Below are 23,627 nucleotides of genomic sequence, written 5' to 3' on the forward strand. Positions count from 1 at the left end.
GCCTCGTCAGGATGTAAATGTTCAGGTTTTAGGGACCGGAACTTTATCTCAGGTAAAACAGAGCACGAGACGAGCTGAATATATAGGACTAGAAGGACAGAGAGGAATATTAAAACCATATGTAGCTATACATAGTAATGAATTTTTGGGGACGTGATTTGTTACAGCAATGAAATATTCAGATTAACATTCCCCAAATCTTAGGAACAAACCATAAATTATTGTATGTTTCTGGGATTACAATAATTAGAAGGTTTTATAAAGAACAGTCACCAACCACTCAGGTTGTACAAGAACAGGGTACAACAGCTGCTGATATTTCAAAGGCATCAACAGCCCTACCTTTAAAATGGCTGACAGTCACATCTGTATGGGTTAAGAGAAACTTCAGGCTTTAGAACAGTTGGTACAGGAGCAACTAGATGCTGAGCATATTGAGGAATCAACCAGCCCTTGGAATTCTTCTGTATTTGCTCTTTAAAAGGAATCTGGAAAATGATGAATAAAAACAGATTTAAGAGCTGCTAATAAGGTGATTCAGCCAATGAGCTCTCTATAGTATGGCATCCCTTTGCCTTCTCTATTACCTACAGGACAGCCTTTTTTAGTTATTGATTTAAAAGACTATTTCTTCACTATACCTTTGCAAGAAAAGGACAGAGAAAAAAATTGCCTTCACGGTGTCTACTTATAATAATTCTCAGTCTACTAAGATATATCAGTGGGAGGCTCTACCATAGGGAATGTTAAATAGCACCACCCTGTGCCAATTTTTTAAAGTCAGACATTGGAAATGATATATAAGCAATTTCTGCAATCTATAGTTTACCATTACATGGATGATATTTTGCAATCTGATTCAAATGTAGATGCTTTAGAAAGAATGTTTGAAGAAGTAAAGAAAATTTTGCCCTCTACCACTCTTGGGAATATACCCAAGAGAGGCCTTATCATACAACAAAAGTATATGCTCTACTATGTTCATAGCAGCATTGTTTGTAATAGCCAGAACCTGGAAACAACCTAGATGCTCTTCAATGGAAGAATGGATGAAGATAGTATGGAATATATACATATTAGAGTACTACTCAGCAGTAAAAAAACAAGGACTTCTTGAATTTTGCATGCAAATGGATGGAAATAGAAAACACTATCCTGAATGAGGTAAGCCAGACCCAAAAAGAGGAACATGGGATGTACTCACTCATATTTGGCTTCTAGCCATAAATAAAGGGCATTGAGCCTATAATTCGTGATCCTAGAGAAACTAAATAAGAAGGAGAACCCAAAGAAAAACATATAAGCATCCTCCTGAATATTAACCTTCATCAGGAGATGAAAGGAGACAGAGACAGAGACCCACATTGGAGCACTAGACAGAAATCTCAAGGTCCAAATCAGGAGCAGAAGGAGAGAGAGCACGAGCAAGGAACTCAGGACCGCGAGGGGTGCACCCACACACTGAAACAATGGGGATGTTCTATTGGGAACTCACCAAGGCCAGTTGGCCTGGGTCTGAAAAAGCCTGGGATAAAACCAGACTTGCTGAACATAGCAGACAATGAGGACTACTGAGAACTCAAGAATAATGGCAATGGGTTTTTGATCCTACTGCACGTACTGGCTTTGTGGGAGCCTAGGCAGTTTGGATGCTCACCTTGCTAGACCTGGATGGAGGTGGGTGGTCCTTGGACTTCCCACAGGGCAGGGAACCCTGATTGCTCTTTGGGCTGACGAGGGAGGGGGACTTGATTGGAGGAGGGGGAGGGAAATGGGAGGCGGCAGTGGGGAAAAGACAAAAATCTTTAATAAATAAATAAATTAAAAAAATAAAAAAGAAAATGTTGCCTTGTTAAGTATTACAAATTGCTCTTGAAAAAATATAAAGAGGAGATTCTATTAATTATTTAGGCTATAAAAGAGGGTTACAGAAAATTAAATCCCAAAAGGTGCAAAATAAGAGAAACCGATTGCAGACTCTTAAGACTTCCAAAGACTGTTAGGAGACATTCCCAGCTATGACTCACTATTGGGATAAAACCTGATGAACTGATTAATTTAAACAAAACCTTAAATGGTGACAAGGATTTAAATAGTCCCAGGGAATTATCAGGAGAAGCTGAGGGAGAATTGACTTTTATTGAAGAAAATTACAGAAAACATATGTGGAACATGAGGATGCAAACTTAACTGCATTCTGGTCATATCACCCTCCAAATATTCCCCAATAGGAATTTTAATGCAGAGGGAAGATATTATCTTAGAATGGACCTTCTTACGACATAAACCGAATGGAAAAATTAAAAACTTATGTGGAAAAGTTCTCGGAGTTAATTCTAAAAGGAAAATTGAGACTTCATCAATTAGGAATAGACCCAGCAGAAATTATAGGACCATTCACTAATAATGAAATTAACAAATATGGGAAGAAAGTAAACCCTGGCAAAGAGCTTGTAGTAATTTTTTTTCGGGGGGAGATTAACAACAACTATCCCCAAAGCAGGAGAGTTTGTCTTATGAAGATGGAAATCCTGGATACAGGACTCAGCTTTCTGTGGGTTCTGGGATTCAGAACTCAGGTTCTGAACTTGAGTGGCAAGTGCTTTAAACATTGAATTATTTCTCCAGTCCACGGAATGTTGTTTTACACTTTAAAGAAAGTGATAAATACACGAGACCCTTGAGAAGGATCAAAAACAACAATAACAAAATCACAACGGCTGAGTCTTTCCTCTTACTCTTTACTGCCCCCAGCAGTTCATGAAAATCACTCCATCATGTTAGGGTCCAGGTTGTGTCCAATAAAGGGTTTGTCACAAGGTTGTGACTCACCTTGTAACTTTTGGAACTTTGAAATAATATTTCTTAGAAATCACACCTCTTTTTCCTTAATCATCTTACCCCAAATTCATTTTTTCCTCTTTTCTGTACTCATGATTACAAGGAAAAAAGTTTTAATTTTTTGCTTGTGTTTAATTTTTCACCAAGTATTGTTTTAATATGAATATTAGAGGAATAAACAGTGCTGGTAGACATTATAACATTATGGTCTTTTGGGGGAGGGTGTTGAGACATTGTCTGACAGGTTGATCAAGGAGATAGATGAGAATCTCCTTAAATTCTGATCTTCCTACCCCCACCTCCCAAATGTTGGGATTACAGTTGGGCACCACCATGCCTTCATGTGGTGCTGAAGACTGAGCTTGGTGCTTTGTGAACACTGGATAACCAACTGGGCTCTAAATCTGGGTGGACTGCAGTCTTGAAGGAACACCACAAGATAATGTGACATGTCAGGACCATAACATTTGGAAATGTTTCAAAAGGCCAATGAGAGCTCAGTGGAGGTGGGGACACTTCCTGAAGCAGGAATTTTAGTTCAGAATTAAGAATGGATTGGGTTTGGAGGAGCAAGTGAAGAGAAAAGCATACTGTGAGCAGTCACATAGAGGCTGAACCGGCAGATATCAGTTCAAAGGACTCAAAGTGGCTGGCATGTGGATCTGTGTTGTGCAGAAGGGGACTGGGCTTCATGGGACAAGACAATGGAGACCCTGGATATGCAGTGATGCCTCTTGGGCAGCAGAGAGACTTTCAGTACATCTGTAGCCTACCTCTGGCTCCATCACTGGATCGCAAGAGGTTGAAAGTGGAACTCTGGCTAGAAGCTATAGACAGAAAGTTAAGCAAATTATAGGTATTGTCACTTTCCTACCCAGAACAATAATACACACACATACACACACACACACACACACACACACACACACACACACACACGCCAAACAGACAGACAAACTCACACTATAAAAGAACCAGTCTTTGGAAAGTCTTTGAAAACAAGTAAGACCACTTGAATCTTTGCAACTTTGCCCACATTTGATTCTGTGACTAGCGGTGGCACAGCAACTACTCCAGCTGCCTGTCATAAGTGTATCCTTGCCCTGTTTGATTTTGCTCGTAAGTGAGCTCATGGTGAGGTTCATGGATGCAATCATTTGAATTCACTGACTCTTAGCTTTCCTTTGGAGTTGACACTTAAAACACCAATATCCTGTGCTTCTATTTTATGATCGCCCTTTGCTGTTTAGATAGTGCTTTCATTAGTGCTATCTCCTTTGAACCTTTATTGGAAATACCCATGAAGCAAGTCTGAGGTCAGGCTTTTGCTGTGTTCATTTACACAACCACAAAGCATGCTTTGTTACCCAACAGAAAAGGCAACACTCTGATTATTTGACATGAAAAAGTTTGAAACTATTACAGAGACCCAAAAATTTAACACATGGATCTTTTTTTCTCTGTGTAAGTATGTATAGTATTGGAAGAATATCTATAGTAGATCCCCTCTATCTGCTATCAAGTTCAGAATGATCAAAATGGTACAGACAGCAAGGGACATGATATAGGAATTAAGAACATAGACTCTGGGGCTACATGATGCTCAACTTTTACAGCCAACCAGCATGCTATGGAGAAGCACGTCAGCATGCGGCAGGTACTCTGGTCTGCACTCTTGTTAAAGCCTCGGTAGGTAGCCAGTACCTACAAGGCAGACATATGAATGCAGGAAGAACTCATATGTCTTCGGACAATTTCAGTGGGACAGAAATGAAATGTCCTGCCAAACCCTGCCCGAATCTAGGATTCATACACAAAATAAACATAATCTTAAATTTGAGGTAGTTCTGTGGAGGTAGAACTCAATGCTCACATGATTTTCTGACCTTCCAGTCTGATAACGGGGACTGTGTCCAGCAGAAGATGCTGTTCTTTGTAGGCTGGCAGTTGAGCGGGTTGAGCTCGTGAGAGAATGCCCGGTGAAGATAGCTCAAGAGTATAAATAGAAGATGAAAGAGGCTCTGGATGTACAGTGAAGGACACAACAAAGGGCAGATTCGTGGCTTTATCACACCATCTGTCTCCTACATGGTTGAGGGATTTATCCAGCTCCCCTGGATAAGGAGCTAGATTGAGCACAAGCGAGGTCTTGTCAAGAATGTGGAAGACAAAATATTACATGTTTCCTCTAAGGAGCTTAATTCACCAAGCATCTATCTGTCTGTCTACCTACCATTCATCATGTCTCCCTATCTATGGCCTTAAAGTAGAGGGCATTATCTGGGGGAAAGAGAGGACAATGGATGGCAAATTACAATGATATATTATGAAATTTTAATAATGAAACACATTGTTTTGTATGTTAACTAAAATTTTTAATTAAAAACTTTAAATTTACATATGTGCGCATGTGTGTGTGTGTGCAACGTATGCCTACAGGTACCCTTGGAGACAATAAGAGGGTGGTAGATCCTCTGGAACTGGAGTTATAGGTGTCGTAAACTTGCCTTACTTGGGTGTTGGGAACTGAACACAGATCTACGAAAGCAGTAAAGTGCTCTTCGCTCTTGAGTCATCTTTCTAGCCCCTTAGTTTTTGTTTGTTTGTCTTCTGTTTATGTTTTTAAAGACCAAGTCGTGACCTTGTGGGTCTATGAGATATGCAGAGATGTGTAGGAAACAAACATGAAGAGCAGATATTAGCATATGCTTGGATGTTTGTCTGAAAAGAAAGCTTAAGGATTGTTTCTAGGTACAGAAACCAAGACCAACACAGAACTGATTGTAAACGCAACACAGTATAATTGGATGTTACAGAAAACTTGAATTTCAGGTTAGGTTTGGTGAGAAAAATCCCAGTAGATAATGTAATTAAATAGGGTTTCCTGATAGACTAGGAAAACAAAAGCAGGATAAATATAAGCACTGGCTTCTTCTGGGGTCTGAGACTAGGGAAGGAGTTCTAACAGTTCAGCCTACATCACCACACAGGACAGCGCTCTTCTTTTTGGAGGTTAAATAACACAGTGTGTGTGTACCATTGTCCTCATTGTTTTTCAGGCTACAACAGAAATATCCAACAAGACACAACACTGGGTCTAGGCAAATGGCTCAGCCGGTAAGAGTGCTTGCATGAAAGCAGGAAGACCAGAATTCAAAATCCCAGCAGTCATGTTAAAAAGCAGGGAATGGCCACGCATGCCTGGGACCCCAATGTTGAGGAGCAGAGACAAGCGGATCCCAGGACCTTACTAGCCAGTTCAGCTGAAATGATGAGCTTCAGGTTCATGGTTGGAGAAAGTAAGGATGAAAGCAATAGAGGAAGATGCTAGACATGTGTCCTCATAGACATATACAAGTGTGTATGCCTGCGTACACATGCACAAATACCATACACATACAAACAAGGCAACCATAATGCTACATATCTGTGCTGCAGTCTTTTGGGTGGCAATTCTGATGAGGGTCATGGAAGTCCCTAATGGCTCACCTTTCCTCCTGCCCCTCCCCTTCAGCCTACAGTATATTTATACCCACCCCATGCCTCCCAACCCCAGGAGATTTCAACATTCAGGCTAGAAAGGGAAAGATTTACTCGAGTGAAGTCAGCCAGGTCAGAGGCCTCTCTGGGGACAAGCCAGATCAAGCTGTTGTGTTTCCCCCAGACCCAAACTAGAGGCTGTGCAGCAGAATTCTGCCCAGGAGAAGACTCTTGTTAGGAGAGTTAGCAGTCGCTTCTGCCCTGGCTGTCTAGAGTAGTTCATCTCAGATGACAATAATGTCCAACCTTACTTTCTGAGGATGTTATTCAGTGCTACTTGATTAGTTCAGAAGTTGTACTCAACATTCATTTGACTTGATATTACAAAGTAAAAATGAAGACAGGAATGTTGGCTTAATTCAGTCTTGATGATAGAGATTTGGAGAGGAGGTGATGATCAGTTGGCAGGCTATAAGTGAAGCCAGGGTGATCTAAAATGGAGAAGAGCATACTGTGATTGCAGCTTGATTTACTACTTAATGTATGGTGCCAAGGCTGTGGATCAAGTCAAAGTCTTCCATGTGCTGTGCATACCAAGGGCTTCTCTCCAGAAGCCAGACTCTTCTGTATCTCCTGAGTCCAGCAATTTACAAATAAGATGAGTGGATGTATCCTTGAAGTGGGAACAGTGGGACATCCAAAGGCCACCTGTGTACCATCTGCCTTCTGCCTTTAGAGAGATGTAAGCTGAAATCACCCTGTATGTATTGAATGTCTCATATATGAATTCTATTTCTCCAGGGGGCCTCCTTGGACAACCTTGTAATGGTCACATAGAATCACTAGCAAGAAGGTATTTGTGTAGAATTTTTACACATTCCAACTAGAATCCTTATTTTTCATCCGTTTGAGAAGAAGAATCTAGACCATGGTGTGAACTTACCTGATTTATAGGTTGTAGGCAAGGTGTTTACACCACACACCCCTAGTAAGATTCATCTGCAACTTAGCTGTTGCCATGGAGACAGCCAGAGCATTACAGTTTGAATTGTTGGGTGTTGAAAGGAGCTGAATTCATGACTTTACTAAAAATATACACACTGTGAGCGTATACTGTGTTAGAGAGTGGTCATGACCACTTCTTTAATGAGTTATTTTGTCCTTTCTTTCTAGGTCCTTGGGTGTGGCTCTGTTGCCCAAGCAGTCCTCAGCCGAGGTCATCTTGGTGGAATAGTCACTATGAATATGGGATTTGCAACAGCAGTTGTGATGGCTATTTATGTCACTGGCGGTGTCTCTGGTATGCAGTAGAAGTCATTATTACAACGATTAATGCAACTGTCCCAATGTACTAGCGGGATTGCCTGATTTACGTATCTTATGTATTATGTCTCTATAATCCGGCAAGAATATGTATGGATATCTTTTTATAGATGATAAAATTTAAATGCCAACAAATAGCTAAGTGGCTTATGGGAAGGCAACATTGAACAAGGACCAGATGGGGTTAACACTCATACCTCAGCCATCCCTGGCTACTGCAGGGTATACTCCAGCAATCAATACTTCTTATTTTATGAATCTCATGCTTGGAAGCCATTTCCCAGATAAGCCTGTGACTAGCTCGGCAAAGGCCACACCAGCAGAGGCAAGTTCTTGGATCTTTATCAGCTATAATCAGAGCGGCTAGGTCTTTCGCAATGTCAACTCTGTCTTCATGACAGTCTGTGCCTGAGCTAGAAAACATTAACCTGGTTCTTCCCTAGTGACCAGGCTGACCCTGGCCATTTCCAGGGCTCTGCAAAGCAAAATGATGGTGTGCTATTGAATGCAGTCTGGAAACTTAGGATGGGACCTGGGGCAGGACCAGGTGTTCTGAGCCTTAGTGGAGCTACTGTTATGAATTATAATGTAAGTGTCTGATATGTAAGATACCTGGTATGTGATCCCTGTGAAAGGGTCCTTACACCCCAAAAGGTCATGACCCACAGATTAAGAACCACTAGTTTAGAGTATTTTGCCTGCGTGATATCCTGAGCTGAACATTGTCAAGCAATCATTTGGTACTAATTCCCCTTGAATTCTGTTAGTGTAATTGACCCTGGCCACTGCCACTGCACGTCATAGATCTTTGCATTCATTGTTGTATTTGGGGGCTTGAGGAGTCATTGTGGGGGAAAGGATTGAAAGCAGCAGCAGGAAGAATAAGAGGGAGCAGGAAGATGGCAAAGAGCTGTCCCCTCTGGCCTGGGGACTGAGTCCGAGCTCTTGGGAGTGAGAATCTGAAATGACTAGAGGCTGCATTTCCAGGTCAGGCTTTGACTCTGACCAAGTTGTCTATGAGAGGCTGTGAGAGCACCCAAACCCCATAAAATGGTGGATGAGCCTGGCTGGTGAATGATAGTGTTGGGCTGGAGTGGGAACACGTATCATGACTCTGTGTGGAACTAGCGTAGTTCATGCTCAGCAATGTGCAGGAGCAACACATGCACGCTCCATGACATCTACACAGACCACAGCATCAGTCTTGGCATCAGTGGTCACAGGCAGGAATCAGAGAAGACAATTGTGCAGGAGGTGTCTCTATCAAGATGGCTGTACCTAACACGGTTTGTAGCCGCATGGGAAGCTCTTTATGAGGTCTCTGAGAACAACCAAGGCATGCCAGACATGAATATAAATGTTGTCCCATTTTGTGGCCACAGACTGGTGAAGTCAGTAGCCTTTCACTTTTAAATATAAAGAATCAATTTTCTGGGGCTGGAGAGATGGCTCAGAGGTTAAGAGCATTGCCTGCTCTTCCAAAGGTCCTGAGTTCAATTCCTAGCAACCACATGGTGGCTCACAATCATCTGTAACGGGGTCTGGTGCCCTCTTCTGGCCTGCAGACATACACACAGACAGAATATTGTCTACATAATAAATAAATAAATATTTTTTTAAAAAAAGAATCAATTTTCTATAAAGGAGTTTTAGCATCCTGCTCCATTGTGAATGTGCCATTCAACCAATCAGAGCTTATTGTTATACACACCTAATTATTATATATGTGTAATTATGTAATATGTTACTCAAAGCATGTAGGCTGCCGGGTGGTAACTATTTTTTAAAGTAGCATGTGTATGTGTGCGTGCGCACATGTGTGTGTGTGTGTAGACATACATATATGTCATAGAATGCACATAGAGTCCGTAAGTTCTCTCCTTTTACCATGTGGGTCTCAGGGATTGAATTCAGGTTGTTAGGCTTGGTGGTAAGTGCCTCATTACACCCTCTCAGGCATCTCAGTGGACCCTGTTGGTGACTATTTTTGATGTAATTTCTAAGTGAATTAATTGAAAAAGCAGAATAGCCTTGCTCAGTGACAGGAAATTAGTAAGGTATTTATCACAGAGCTGTGTAAGGGTGATAGGGAGTTCACCTAGAACAGAAGCTTTGAAAAGTTCACTTAGCTCACCCAAGACCCACATCTTGAGCCTGTTGGACCCCAACTGTTCCCCGAGGGGGTTCTTTACATGACTAATAACGGTCATCAGAGCAACCTTGGCAGAGTGGATACTTGAGAGCAGGACTCCTTGACCCTAGAGCTCATGTTCTTTCCACTACGCTGCTCTGGCCACGCAGGTCTGTAGGAGGCGGGCTCTGTAGCCATTGCTCCCTGTCTCTTTCTGGATCCTCTGTCACTCCTTAGCCCCTTCTCATTTGTGTCCAAAGCTCCCTCCCAGATCTACCCTCTCTGACTCCCAAGCAACTGTCCCTGGACTTCTGTCATGTCCATCAACTAAACAAAGCCCCTTGATTATTTCATCAGCTCTCTTATCTAAAACGCCTACAAAGTGGCTGATATCACATGAGACCTGAGACTAACTGGGCTTCCAGGATGCTTGCAAAATGTAAACTTACCTGCGGGATTTTTTATCTTAGGAGAGAGCTTGTTCTAGAAGCCTTACCTGGCAAGGCACTCCACAGGGATGGTTTGGATCAGAGGTGATTTTTTATGACCCTCTGATGCTTCCGCAGTGAGAGCCTGTATTAGAACACAGATTCTGCCCCGTTAGAGTGGATTAGCCATGTCTTTTATCCTATCCAGAACCTTGGCTCATCTGCTGTGGTCAGGCTCGTCCCCTCTAAACTCAGAGACCCTCTTCTCTAGGCTCAGACCCTCCTCCCCTCTAAAGTCTATAAATGTACGGTATTTCATTTGTTCTGTGGGCTGCTGTTGGATCCTAGTCCCTGCATCCCTAGCCCACACTGTGTTAACTAAAGGACTCTCCACGCAGCCACAGGGAGAAGAGGAACAGATGCAGCCGGCTCCAGGAATTTCTCGTCAGTCTTTGTGTTTGTCCAAATTCATGCTTCCAACCTTCCTCCTGAGCTGGCAAGACCCCACAATTAAAGTGCCCATAAGGATCCGGGAGATCCCCCATGCTTTGACATATTGAAATTTCCTTGCTCATGTTCACTGGAGTTGAAAGGCAGGGGTGGTTGCCTCTGCGGGTTAGCAGCCAAAAACCTACTTTTCAACATTGAACAGGAGACTTGGGAAAAGCATGGCTTTCTGTGGGGGCTGGACTTCTAGAACAAGCATGACCATGGTTCTGATGAGGGCCAGGGTTCAGGGTTGTCGTCACCCTTATAAACACCATCAGGATTGTTGTCATCTCTCTTGTTCACACCTCCCCTGAATGCCCACATGTCACTGTGCTCACTTTGGAAATGGTTTTAACCCCCTTTCACATGAAAGGCAGTCCCTGTTCTCCAGGTTCACCTTGTGCCCCACCACCTTGCAAGCTCAGATGTGCATATGTGTAACACACTTAGTTTTCAAGGCAGATACATCTTATTTTGAGATTTATTTTTAATTATGTGCACTTGTGGGGGTGGGGTGGGGTACGTGCATGTGAGCGCAGGTACATGCGGAGTCTAGGAGAGGGCAGCAGATCCGCTGGAGCTGCAGTTACAGACTGTTTTTGAGAATATCTGGTGTGGGTGCTGAGAACTAAACCGGACTGTTCTGCAAAATCAGTATGAGTTCCTAACCAAAATACCTCTCCAGTCCCAAGGAGGTTAGAAGGGGAACAAGGGAACCCGGCTCTTAAATTCAGATAAAGCTGAACTTGAATTTTGGTTCTTCCATTTGCTGACCACATAGCTGGGAGAAAACCCCTCCTGTTTTGCAGTTTTCCCACCAGTTAACTAGAGCAGAAGCCATTCCATCAGATTCTTAAGTCTAAAGAGCACCACAGTGATGCTATCTGACCAGTCACTCAGTAAATGTTGCAGTTGAGTCCCAAGCCACGTGAGATCATCACTGAGCACAGAGCAAACCTCTCTAACTGTATACATAGCGAGACTCAGGAAGCTGATTTTGCTACTACCTACAACTTGGGTTGGGTTGACGAAGTTGTTGCTACATTTCTGTGTGAGAGAACACACTGTTCATGCAGAGGAACCTAGGAGGATCCATCCAGACATGACAATCACCTCCAACAAAGCCCTTCTGCCTCAGGGACAGGCACAGGGCATCTGCCAGGACATCACCCTTTCCCAGTGTGAAGAATGGCTTCATAGCTTCTATGCACATGCTGAAGAATTGTTAGATATGGACTTAAACCTCAGTTGCCTTAAAAAATATATACACAGTAATAGTTTGCATCAAATTACTTATGGTATTCCTTAACTGATGGCTAAAACTCCACCTTTTTTTTTTTTTTGATTTCCAAGACAGGGTTTCTCTGTAGCTTTTGGTGACTGTTCTGGAACTAGCTCTTGTAGACCAGGCTGACCTCGAACTCACAGAGATCAGCCTGCCTCTGCCTCCCAAGTGCTGGGATTAAAGACGTGAGCCACCACCATCTGGCTAAAACTCTACTTAAAAAAAAAAACGAGTTGCTTACACAAGTTTTAAATGTCTGAGTCTCTTTTCATAAGATAAAGATTCTAAACTGTCTTTAATAGTGCAATGGATTATTAGTTGCCCTCCTTCCACACTCATCTGTATTTCTGTTTCCCTCTCCCCTTGCCCACCCGCTGACTGTCTCCTCTTCCTTGCAGGAGGCCACATCAACCCAGCTGTGTCTTTTGCAATGTGCATCTTTGGAAGGATGGAGTGGTTCAAGTTCCCATTTTATGTGGGAGCACAGTTTTTAGGAGCCTTTGTAGGGGCTGCAACTGTCTTTGGCATTTACTATGGTGAGTATTGACCTGGAGTTCAAACATTTGGAGGGCTAGTGGGGCAAGCTACAGAAGCTTGAACTTGGTAGGAAGCATAAGAGTGAGGAAGAACAGGAAGCGTTGTGACAATGAGGCCCATGTTATCAACAGGGCCAATTTATGAAGCCTTTTAATAAAATCTGTGAATCGGCTTTTTAATCTAAAGATGTTTATCTGTGTGGGTCTTTGTTTGTTTGTTTGTTTTTGCTTGTACATATATCTGTGCACCACCTGTGCATCTGATTATCACAGAAGCCAGAAAAAAGTAGCAGAGTCCCTGGAACTGGAATTACAGACCATAGTGAGACACCATGTGGGTTCTGGGACTCAAAACTCAGGTCCTTTTTAGAAGAGTAGCTAGACTTCTTAACTGCTTAGCCACTTCTCTAGGTTCCAAAATATGAATCTTAAAATGGAGGGTACAACTTCTAAGAACCTAGTTTCGGTTCCTCCCTGCACTACAATATGAACATAGGCAAAATGCCAGTCGGTTCTCTGCTGCTTTCTCTGATTTGACTACAAATGGGATCCTGCCTGGTCATGAAAGCTGTGGCCCGGGAGATATTCAGGTTATGCATCTGGGAACATGCCTTTAAGGAAGAAGCACAGCCAAGAAGCAGGCTGGGTGGGAGTCTCTGCCCCATCTAGCCCACAGTTGGAGCATCTGCTCAAGAGCCAACTGAAGAAAAAGTGGTCTTGGAGATCACAGACCCAGGACTGGACTGAGACTGTGGCAGTGAGTAGCTCTGTGACTTAAATACATACATGGGAATGAAGTTTGAGGGCACATTTCCATAATCCTGGCTCCCGTGAGGATGGATGGTCAGGAATTCAATGCCATTCTCAGCTACAAAACAAATTCTAGGCCAGCCTGGGTGATTTGAAACTTTGTCTCAGACTAAATAATAAATAAGTAAACATGTAAGTCATTAGACCACATAGGTCCCAGTTTCCTTCTCTGGAATAGGAGGGGCTCCCAAAGTCCTTAAGGCTAAGGAATCTTAGGATCCTGTGGCACCAACTGTAACACACAAGCTGTTTGCATTCAACCCAAGATGAGCCTTAGAGTGTTTTGAATGGCAAACTTAAGACACTGATAATCCAAACCCTAGGGAAACAGGTTGTACAAGGAGCCCCTCCCTGCAGTGTCTCTCTGAGAATTAAATGTCTAAGGGAGATCCGAGGTCAGAAACTCAGGGAGACAGCAGCAAAGAGAGGCGTGGGGGAGGTACTGTCTTTATCAGTGACATCCAGCTTCCCAGATCTGGGGGCTCTACAGGCCATCCATAGCATCTTCATTATCCCAGTACACCCTCAGGTTCTGAATTAAATTTTTAGGGGCACTAGAGAGTACTCTAGGAGTTATGACTTCCACTTAGTTAAAGTTGAAGTCACACTTTGGTTTTACGTCAATCTTGAAAATTCCAAGAATTCCTCCCACACCCCCAAAGAAGGTTGCTGTCTCAGACCCCACAGACTAAGGTTCTGGTCCAAGTTTAGAGCTGCTACGCTTTGATTCCTGTTGCTGTGATAAAAAATACCTTGACCAAAAGCGGTTTAGAAGAGGCTTTATTTCAGCTCCTGGGTCATGGTGTATCACGGAAAGAAGTCAAAGCAGGGACTTAAGCAAGAGCTTGAAACAGAAAACATGGAGTGTTTGCTGACTTCCAGGCTCAGGCACACACAGCTTTCTTGTACAGCCTATAACCTCCCTGAAGACTGGTGCCAACCGCAGAGAGATGGACCCATCTTCATCTGTTAAGAAGCAAGACAACCCCTCATGTACATATCCACAGGCCAATCTAATCAAGGCAATCTCTTGGTTGGGACTCCCTTCTCAGGTTACCCTAGGCTATGCCACAGTTTAATTAAAGCCAACCAGAACAGCCCTTTCTAGAAAACACTAATGTCCCCGAGCTCTGTCTTCCATAGATGGACTCATGGCCTTTGCTGACGGAAAATTGCTCGTCGCGGGAGAAAATGCAACAGCGCTCATTTTTGCAACATACCCAGCTCCATTCATATCCCTGCCAAATGCCTTTATAGACCAAGTAAGTGGAACATCAACAAGGACCTGATTTAGGTGGAAAGACATGATAGAAGGTGGGGATAGGCATGGGGTGCGTATTGGAGCATTGTAGGCCTGTGAAAAGGGAAGGGTTGTGTTTCCAAGTCAGAGGTCTTTATATGAACTGAGCTTTCTTGACAATGATTTGCCCTTGAAGATGCTGATGCCACTAGAAGGGTTCTCAGCTTCCTTTCTAATGCACATAGGGGGTTTATGTTAGTTGAGATGAAGACAAAGAGTGGCTGCCCAGACTAGAGGCAAATGAGGTCCTTTTCACTTTTTGTGTCTCTTTGGCGCTAAGGGTGATAGTCACAAGAGATGGCATCTGCCTACCTCCAAGGACTATGAAATATGGTGGTGAGCCTGGGGTGGCATGAATCTGCCCTACCTCTCCATGAGGCTGAGGTTTATCTGACTCTCAAGGGAGATAAGCATCTCAACTAGATTGATATTTGAAGTAACTTCTGCTGGTTGTGGTGGCACACACCTCCCCGTCCTTTGGGAGATGGAGGCTAGAAGGAGATATTCAGCTTCCTCTTGACAGAGTCCATCACCTGGGAAGCATAAAACAATTTTTTTGTTTGTAGCACTCCGGATTGAACCTGGGGCATTGGACATGGAAGGCAGGCTTTCCATCACTGAGTGCCAAAAAATATGTATTATGGCAATTCACAACTGTCTGTAACTTCAGTTCTAGAGGATCTGACACCCTTATATAACTGTACATGCCCCCAAAATATCCAATGCACATAAAACAAGAATAAACAAATCACAAAAAAAAATTTTAAAGAATATGTTTCGATGAATGGCCGAGTCTGTACATTAGTGAAATTATAATTATGCCATTTTCCCCATAAAAAGAAGGCTTCAGGAAATTTGGCTTGTACAAAATAAAGGCCTTGTCTCCCGAGAACAGCAGTTGCTGGGAGTAGTCATTGGAGGCCAGTCAGGTGGCCTTTAAATAGTAGGCTATAGGAAGTGTGGGAATGATAAACTCTGGATGGTGGGCAGCTTGGGACACATTACCTCTCAGGGTCTTTCCATCTCTGATAGTAGATGAGCTGATTGGAAACAGAAGTTTAACAAGTGGGGGAAAGTGGAGCTCTCTGAAGAGAAGGGAGTCGCAAGAGGGTTGTTTAGCAGTGTGCAAATAGTATGAGGAGAGACAAGGTAAAGAATACGTTGCTGGAGGCATGATGTGGTCCAGGTTCAGGGTCCTTATATCTCTGATATTAGCTACAGTACAGAGGATGAGATGGACAAAATTAATCTTTCTGGCTTCAAAGCACTAGGAGTCTATTGCTGCAGCCCCATCTGGATGCCTCTGGATGATGGGAACTGTTCAACATGCAAAACCCCAGAGCAATTAGCCATTTATCTGCCGAGCAAACAAGGCAACTGGGGTACCTTGGAATAGACTTTGGGGATGGGTATTCAAGCGTTTTCCCCAATTAGTTCAGCTAGCTAATGTGTATTTGTTAGACACCTGTGGTTCCAACCCGTTCTTGCTCCAAACATCAGGGTCAGAGGTTCAACTGATAAGTAAACAAGTGGTTCATTCAAGGTTACAAGGGCAGAGATAAGAGATCAAGTAAAAGCACTAGGCCAGCCCAGGGTTCCACTCTGCCAGAGATGGTCACGAAGGGTTGCGCAGGCACCAGAGCTCTCTGGAGAAGATGTCTCCCCAAATTCTTTTGACTATGAGTATTTTTGAAAAGTTGGTGAAACACTGAAGGAATTAAACCATAAATTCACCTGCTTTGCTCCCAACCTGCCTCTTCTACTCACCCTCAAGCACATGCCTCAACCTCCGTCTACCTAAGTGCCCTCATCTGTAAGGAGAATAGCAGGGTTTACGCCATGGGGATCATTACAACTTCTCAGCGAGATGAAGCACGGGATGGGGCCTGCGTGAGGTGGACATGCTGTGCACGCTGGAAAGCTACACTTCGGGTGACAGAGAGTATGTGTACAGTCACTCACAGCTGTCATCTAGGTTGCGAAACAAAACGATGGCTTATAAGTTTAGAATTTGGAGAGAGCAGAAAAATCCCACCTCTTGAGAGTGCCTGTTAATGTTTTCGTTTTTATGTGTATTTTTTCAAAAGTGAATGTATAATATTTAATCTCTCAATGTTATAAGCAGTTTAAAATGTTACCATATATAGTTTTACGTGTACTTAGTGTGGATGTGTACATGTGCATGCCATAGCACACATGTGGAAGCCAGGACTCCACTTCTGAGTGTTGGCTCTCTCTTCAACCACATGGACTCAGGAGACTGAGCTTAGGTCATCGAGTTTGGCACCAAAGGCCGTTATCTACTGAGTCACCCCACTGGTGCTGTTTACAGCTCTTAGCATCTCTATAGTAAGTTATGGAATAGACATCCTGTAAAGCATCTCCCTCTTCTGTTATTGATGTTTGCTTCAATGGCTTCCAGTTTCCACCACAACAAACCATGCTTAAGTAAAAGTATATATTTTAAGCTATTTTCCCACAGTTTCATTATGTCTATGGTATGAGTTTGACCTATTGCATTGCATGCATGAACTTTGGTTTTTAGATGCATATTGATAAGTTATTGCAGGATTTCCTCTCAAGAGCATGGAGTGTATTGAGATGCACTAGAAATCGCCGGGAGAGTGGTTTTTCTCTAACCTTGCCACTGTTTGCGTTTCTTTTGTTACAAAGCAGATTTTCCCACTCATTTCATCAGCCTGAGTTTCCTGATAAGAAATTTCCGTCCACTCCCTTTGCGTGTTCACCTATTGCTTTCTTGCTTGCTCTCTTTACATCCAATCTAAGCCAACCCTCCTTCACTCTCTGATCTTGCCAGTTGTCCCCCAGCATCACTGACGAGCAGCTTAGCAGACAGTGTGGTAGTTGAGGACCAGTCTTCTCTGGACTGGACCAGCTGTGTGACCTTCAGCAGGCACCCAGTCTGCCATGGGTGCCTCCATCAGCATCTGCTGTGTGACCTTCAGCAGGCACCCAGTCTGCCATGGGTGCCTCCTTCAGCATCTGCTGTGTGACCTTCAGCAGGCACCCAGTCTGCCATGGGTGCCTCCATCAGCATCTGCTTCTAGCATGTCTGTGGAAGAGCCACACGCTTGTCCACGATGGTAGCTGTCACTATTTCATTTTTTTTAAGATTTGTTTATTTTAGGTGGATGAGTTTTGCCTTTATATATATATATATATGTGTGTGTGTGTGTGTGTGTGTGTGTGTGTGTGTGTGTGCCACGTACTTGCAGTGCCTGTGGAGGTCAGATGAGGGCTTCAGATTCCCTGGAACTGAGGTTACAGGTGGCTGTGCGGGTGCTAAGAACTGAACCAAGTTACAGGTTGGTAACTTTGGGTGAGCAGGTGGACAGAACAGACTGAACTCTGGGAAATTTTCTCCCTCTCCAGGTGCTGTCTACCATGTTGCTCCTTCTGATTGTCTTTGGCATTTTTGACTCCAGAAACATGGGGGTCCCCAGAGGCCTGGAGCCCCTTGTCATTGGCCTCCTGATCATTAGCCTTTCTTGTTCTCTGAGCCTCAACACTGGCTGTGCCATGAACCCAGCTCGAGACCTGAGCCCCAGGCTCTTCACTGCTCTGGCAGGATGGGGATTTGAGGTCTTCACGTAAGTACCAATGGTGTCCTGTGCCTGGTGTCCTTCAACAGAGAGTACTGAGCCTTGACTCAGAGATGCGGAAGCATGTGGACCAGAGAGTAGACGCTATGGACACTCTGGTTAAACATGAACCATTTTTGTTATATAACTTGTCTACAGATGGACTTGGTGACCAAATCTAGACTAGAACTGAAATATGACGCTGCCAAGGGACGCCCGAGTCCTTCATCCTCCCAAGAACACTTTATTGGACATTAGATATGCAGAAGTCACTGTGATAGGGAAGGACTTTTCTGAATCAGTCCACACACTAGGATTTGGGGCAAAAGACTGTTTAGAAGGCCAATTTATCAAAATTAATCTAGCATATAAGATGAGTTGAAAAGGGGGAGAGTAGGAGGATAGAATCCATGCCGAAAGACCCACACATTCCTGTGGCAGTCCTAGGAACACAGAGTAAATGATGGTTGCCCTGTGTGTGCACTGAGCCAGGACCCTGCAAGTAGTCACATCCGGGCACCTCCTCTCAGGACTTCTGTTTCCGGCACAATGAATGTGTCCAGCTTCAAATAAAGCAGACAGGGTCCAGACCGTTACAGTGAGATGCTCCAAAAAGGGAACCGTGGAACAACTATTATAGCTGCTACAGGGATAGCACCTTACCTCTAGCCAAGGCTTCCAGGAAGGTTTTTAAACCAGAGAAGAAAGCAACCACCTTTGCTGGCCTCTTGCAACAGGGTGCATTCGTTTTTTGAGGGTGGGGGAAAGGACGCTGAGAGGGCAGGTTGAGCAACCTCTTGCACGAAGTAAGAGTGACATCTGGTGGTGGCCGTGCTGAGTCTCAGTTCTCTCCCATCAACTGTGTCCCTCCTTGCACCCTCCCTGTGAATGAAGGAACTGAAGCTCAGAGGGGGAATACCTCCTCAGAGACATTCCAGACTGCCCCAGGCTTGAGGCCAGGTCTTCCGGAGTCCAGAACAGAGCTCTTGTTTTCTGCTTTTGTCCTCTCTGATCCAAATCTGCTGTACACAAGACAGGTGTGAAGGCTGTAACCCCAGCACTAAGGAGGACGAGGCAGGTGGGTTCATGAACGTTTAAGGGAAGCCTGGGCTACATCGTGAGTGCCAGGCCACTCTGGACTGCAGAGTTAGACTCTATCTCAGACAAAATATGCTCTAAACAAAAGGCCACAAGGATCAGTCTGTGGCTGTCAAGCATGATCATGCAAAGAGTAGGCTTGGATTCTTCTAGAATCAACATGCTCTCCATTATGCCAGGCAGGAAGGTTTTGAGTTTCTTATGGCTTTGGGGGATGAAACTCAAAGCCTTGTGCATGCATGCTGAACAAAGGCTTTCCCTGCTGCAATGCTCTCCAAACCTTTTCCTGTTAGTTCACAAGAGAAGGCCAGAATCTAGTCAGAGTACAGGAAAATCCTCGCAGGCACCTGTCTATCCTCCTGGTCGCCTGCTTTCCCTGGATCATTCTGAACATTTGTCATTTTTTAGAAATAGTTTTCCTCAACTGTCTACATCTTTAAAGGTTATATTTTGTGCTTCGCTTTGCCTAAGCAGTCCTAGAAGCCGTTCCTATGAAGCCACTTAATAAATAAACAAACCTGCCTCTGCCTTCCGAGTGCTGGGATTAAAGGCGTGTGCCACCACCACCTGGCAAAATGTGTAGCCCAGGCCAGCCTGGTCTACAAGAGCTAGTTCCAGGACAGGCACAAAAAAAAAAAAAAAAAAAAAAAACTACAGAGAAACCCTGTCTCAAAAATCCAAAATAAATAAAAATAAATAAATAAATAAACAAACAAACCAACTCACAAAGTGACCTACTGTCTCCTAGACCGTGCCTTTCCTGGAGTGGACAGAGCCTGGGTGTTTTTGCAGAGGAAAGGGGAATGGTGGTACAAGAGCCTTGCAGGATGAAGCCCTGCTAAGTGCATGTGTGGGCTGGGCCCCCAGAAATAAGCACTGGTTCTGATGATATTCGGCAGACCATTTAGCAGATAGCTCACACACTGCCTTAGACTTTCTTTCATCTCTAGGAGTTTGCCAGCACTAACTGGGAGTCCCGGAATCTAGCCACATTTTGAGCACCTCTTGTGTTGGTTTCACTCACAGCCCCCAAGCTTCACTGTTTGACAATATAGGAAAGACAATTACTGAATAGCCTCTCTAGAGGCCCTCAGTTTGGGCCACGGATTCACGGAGCCGTATATTTTTTATTTTTACATTTTAATGGGGGTGTATGGGATGAGTGGTAGACACACACCACCATGTACACATGGAGGCCATAAGACAGCTTGTAAGAATTCTCTCTCCTTCCAACACGTCAGTCCTGGGGATCCAACCCAGGGCATTAGGCTGGGCCGCAAGCATTTTTACCCACTGAACCATCTCACTTGCCCAAGTACCATGTTTTCTAAAAGGAAAATAAATAGGGTGCAATCATTCAGTGGGGTCATTAGGACACTGGACTGGGTTCCTAATATCCCTGTGCTCTAGTGAATGTGCTTATACAAGGTAGGTATGGACAGAAAGAGTCACTTGTGAATAACAAGGCTAAAGATAGCAGGGTGGCCAAGAAGTATCTCACTGACTTCCTGTTTGCTTTCAGAGCTGGGAACAACTTCTGGTGGATTCCTGTTGTGGGCCCGATGGTTGGCGCTTTCTTAGGAGGCCTCTTCTACATTCTTCTTATCCAGCTCCATCACTCAGACCCCAACTTGGAAGTGAAGGCAGAGCTATCTGGGAGCAAGCTAGAGAAATACGAACTCAGCGACAGCATGTAGTGGTGTGACCGGGTCTAGATTTACTATTTATTTGGGTCTCGCTTCAGAAAAGATGGTATCCATGTGGTATGCTTTGGTGAGAATTGAAGGTGGGGTGGGGGAAATCGACCCACTTTTCTCTAGCCATTTGGGACAAACCATTGCAGAGGCAGTAATGAAAAACTCCACCAGTCACCCCTCCCCAGAATATCACTGGCAGTCCCCCTGGGGCCGCTTTCTCTCCAGCCTGGTTCATTGTATCTTTGATGGAAGGCCTTAGTAATTGCTAAGCATTTAGAAACTTGACCATGGACTTGGTAGGATGGCCTCAGAGACATTTACTGCCCTATGTGAAACAGTGTCACCAAAGGCTCTGCCTTCACAATCTACAAACACAGCATTCTGAAACTGCAAGGCCCAACAGTGACTGCGCTCAACACCTATGAAATGGAAGGGAAGAGTTAACACTCCACCAAGCTGAGCACTGATATTCTCCCAACCTAGGGCTCTAGAAAACAGCAGAAGACAGCTGGGAAGAACTCTGTGACATTTAAAAACCTCAGGACACAAGATAAATTTGGGAAACTGAATGGCTTTTTTTTTTATGGAAACCATTTACCAGATTAATCTCTTGCACTTCCCTGCATTTTAGATGGTATCAATTAATTTCTAGGTCCTTAAGTATATAATAACCTGAAATATGATTTTAACCTTGGTCATGAAAAATACATCGCTCTGTCTTTTTCAGCACAAATGTGTTTCCCTAATGGCTCAGTTGAGGACAGACCTCTTGAGTAGTCTGTGGCTGCACATCCATGTCCCCAGAAGCCCAAACTAGAAGCTAGTGGAAGCTGACCAGGCAGACTGAGGTTGAGGGTAGAAAGAGTCCCTGGGACAAAAGCATGAGGGACAGGCTTTACCTCTCACTAAATGCTTTCCTAAGCGTCATCACATTTGACCCCAACAGCCATCGTTGGAGGGAAATAACCAAAGCAGCCATTTTTCAAATGAAAATCTCACGTGAATTAAGCAAGTTGCCCTTAGTTTTGCAGGGTGTCTTATGCCTTCCAGGAGCTTTCTAACTGACTGAGGGTGTTAGACATTCCCCTCAGGGTTCTGTGGAAGGGGGCATCAGCAGCTTTCAGAACATGTGTGTTTTGTAGAAATACTACTTTCAGATCTTAGGGTGTGAGATCTCCAGATCCTACATTATTTGGTATTCCCACTGTCACTGAAGCGTTGATGAAGGAAAGAGTATTAAATACATGTAGGGGGATATTATTGTGTTTAGGATCTTTTTTCCATTTGATAGCTACCAAGCATCCTTAGTTCAGAGTTGGTCAAAAACTGTCTAGGAATTTAAGTTCCTGTGGGGATTTTAGAAAATATTAATTCCCAGTTAGTCCTTTGTAAATAACTCAGGTGATTCAAGCTTTCATCAAGGACTGGAAACATAGACTGAATTGAATTCTATGGGCCTAATTTTTCCGTGAAAGCCATATATAGTTGTCAAGATGGACTTGCTGGTGGTGTTCTCAGTGCCTTCGGTTCCTGGTGGATGACAACATAGTTCTCAATAGTGGCAATTTTGCTTTCTTCTCTCCATACTCTGAACATCTGGAAACATCTGGAGACATTGACGTTGTGACATCTAGGACTAGGGGAAAGAGTTAATGGTTAGAGATGCTGCCACCGCAAGGCGGTATCAAACTCACGTCGGTTATGCCCAGGATGAGAGACCCTGTAGTTTCTCAAAGGTGAGGAGAGAATCAAGATACTGTGGTCCTGAGCCCTGGATTCAGGTTCTATGGGGAGCAGAGAACGAGCCAGAACAGACTCTCACGGTAGATTTTAATTCTTAGAGCAGGAAGCAATCCAAAATTTAAGATTTTGCAGGGTAGATTGTGCAATAGATCATCCATGCAGGTCCTCATTAAATACCGCTGGATGATCAATGATCAGGATTATAAGGAGGAAGTGTGCAGTGTCAGAAGTCCACCTTAGGAAGGATATCTTCATAAAAAAAGCTTCCTTGGCTGGGTGTTTGTGACGCATGCCTTTAATTCCAGCATTCAGGAGACAGAGGCAGGCGGATCTCAACAAGTTGGAAGCCAGCCTGGTCTACAAGAGCTAGTTCCAGGACAGCTAGGACTATTACACAGAGAAACATAGGAAAGAGAGAGAGAGAGAGAGAGAGAGAGAGAGAGAGAGAGAGAGAGAGACAGACGGAGGAGGAGGAGGAGGAGGAGGAGGAGGAGGAGGAGGAGGAGGAAAGAAAAGAAAAAGAAAAAAGAAAGAAAAGAAAAGTCTCCCTTGTTCCATGCTCAGATCCACTCCCGTCCCAGGTCTACCATGAGCAATGTCTCTGTTGGATTCTTCACCAAGAGACTGTCTGTGAAGTTACTGGGTCTCTGCCAGCAGTTGCCAGCAGAGCCAAGTCCCTCCTTTGAAAAGATCTCCTATAGGAATTCTAGTTGCAACATTCCTTCCTGCCCCCTTGTCAGTTGAAAAGGTTCCTAGGAACATTTATCTTAACATCAAAACCAGAATTTTCTGTGATTTCCCCAACCAGTTGAGGTTTCAGAGCATGGTTCTACCCAACAAATAGCTCAGCAATTATTTAGTTGT

The 23,627-nt window shown here is 43.9% G+C and overlaps 1 protein-coding gene across 1 annotated transcript in view; it reads left to right on the plus strand.

Annotated features, from left to right (window-relative positions):
* Aqp9 (aquaporin 9) overlaps nt 1–23,165 on the plus strand; it is a 40,671-nt gene extending 17,506 nt beyond the window's left edge. The window contains exons 4-8 of the mRNA XM_041679353.1: nt 7,495–7,621; nt 12,376–12,513; nt 14,467–14,585; nt 18,017–18,234; nt 20,846–23,165. Coding sequence (XP_041535287.1) covers nt 7,495–7,621; nt 12,376–12,513; nt 14,467–14,585; nt 18,017–18,234; nt 20,846–21,020 — 777 coding nt within the window. The 3' untranslated portion in view covers nt 21,021–23,165. The remainder of the gene's footprint in view (nt 1–7,494; nt 7,622–12,375; nt 12,514–14,466; nt 14,586–18,016; nt 18,235–20,845) is intronic.
* The last annotated feature ends 462 nt before the right edge of the window (nt 23,166–23,627 follow it).

The sequence above is a fragment of the Microtus oregoni genome, unplaced genomic scaffold, assembly GCF_018167655.1.
Source record: "Microtus oregoni isolate MIOR12 unplaced genomic scaffold, Mior012 000032F_ref0000030, whole genome shotgun sequence".
Lineage (NCBI taxonomy): Eukaryota > Metazoa > Chordata > Mammalia > Rodentia > Cricetidae > Microtus > Microtus oregoni.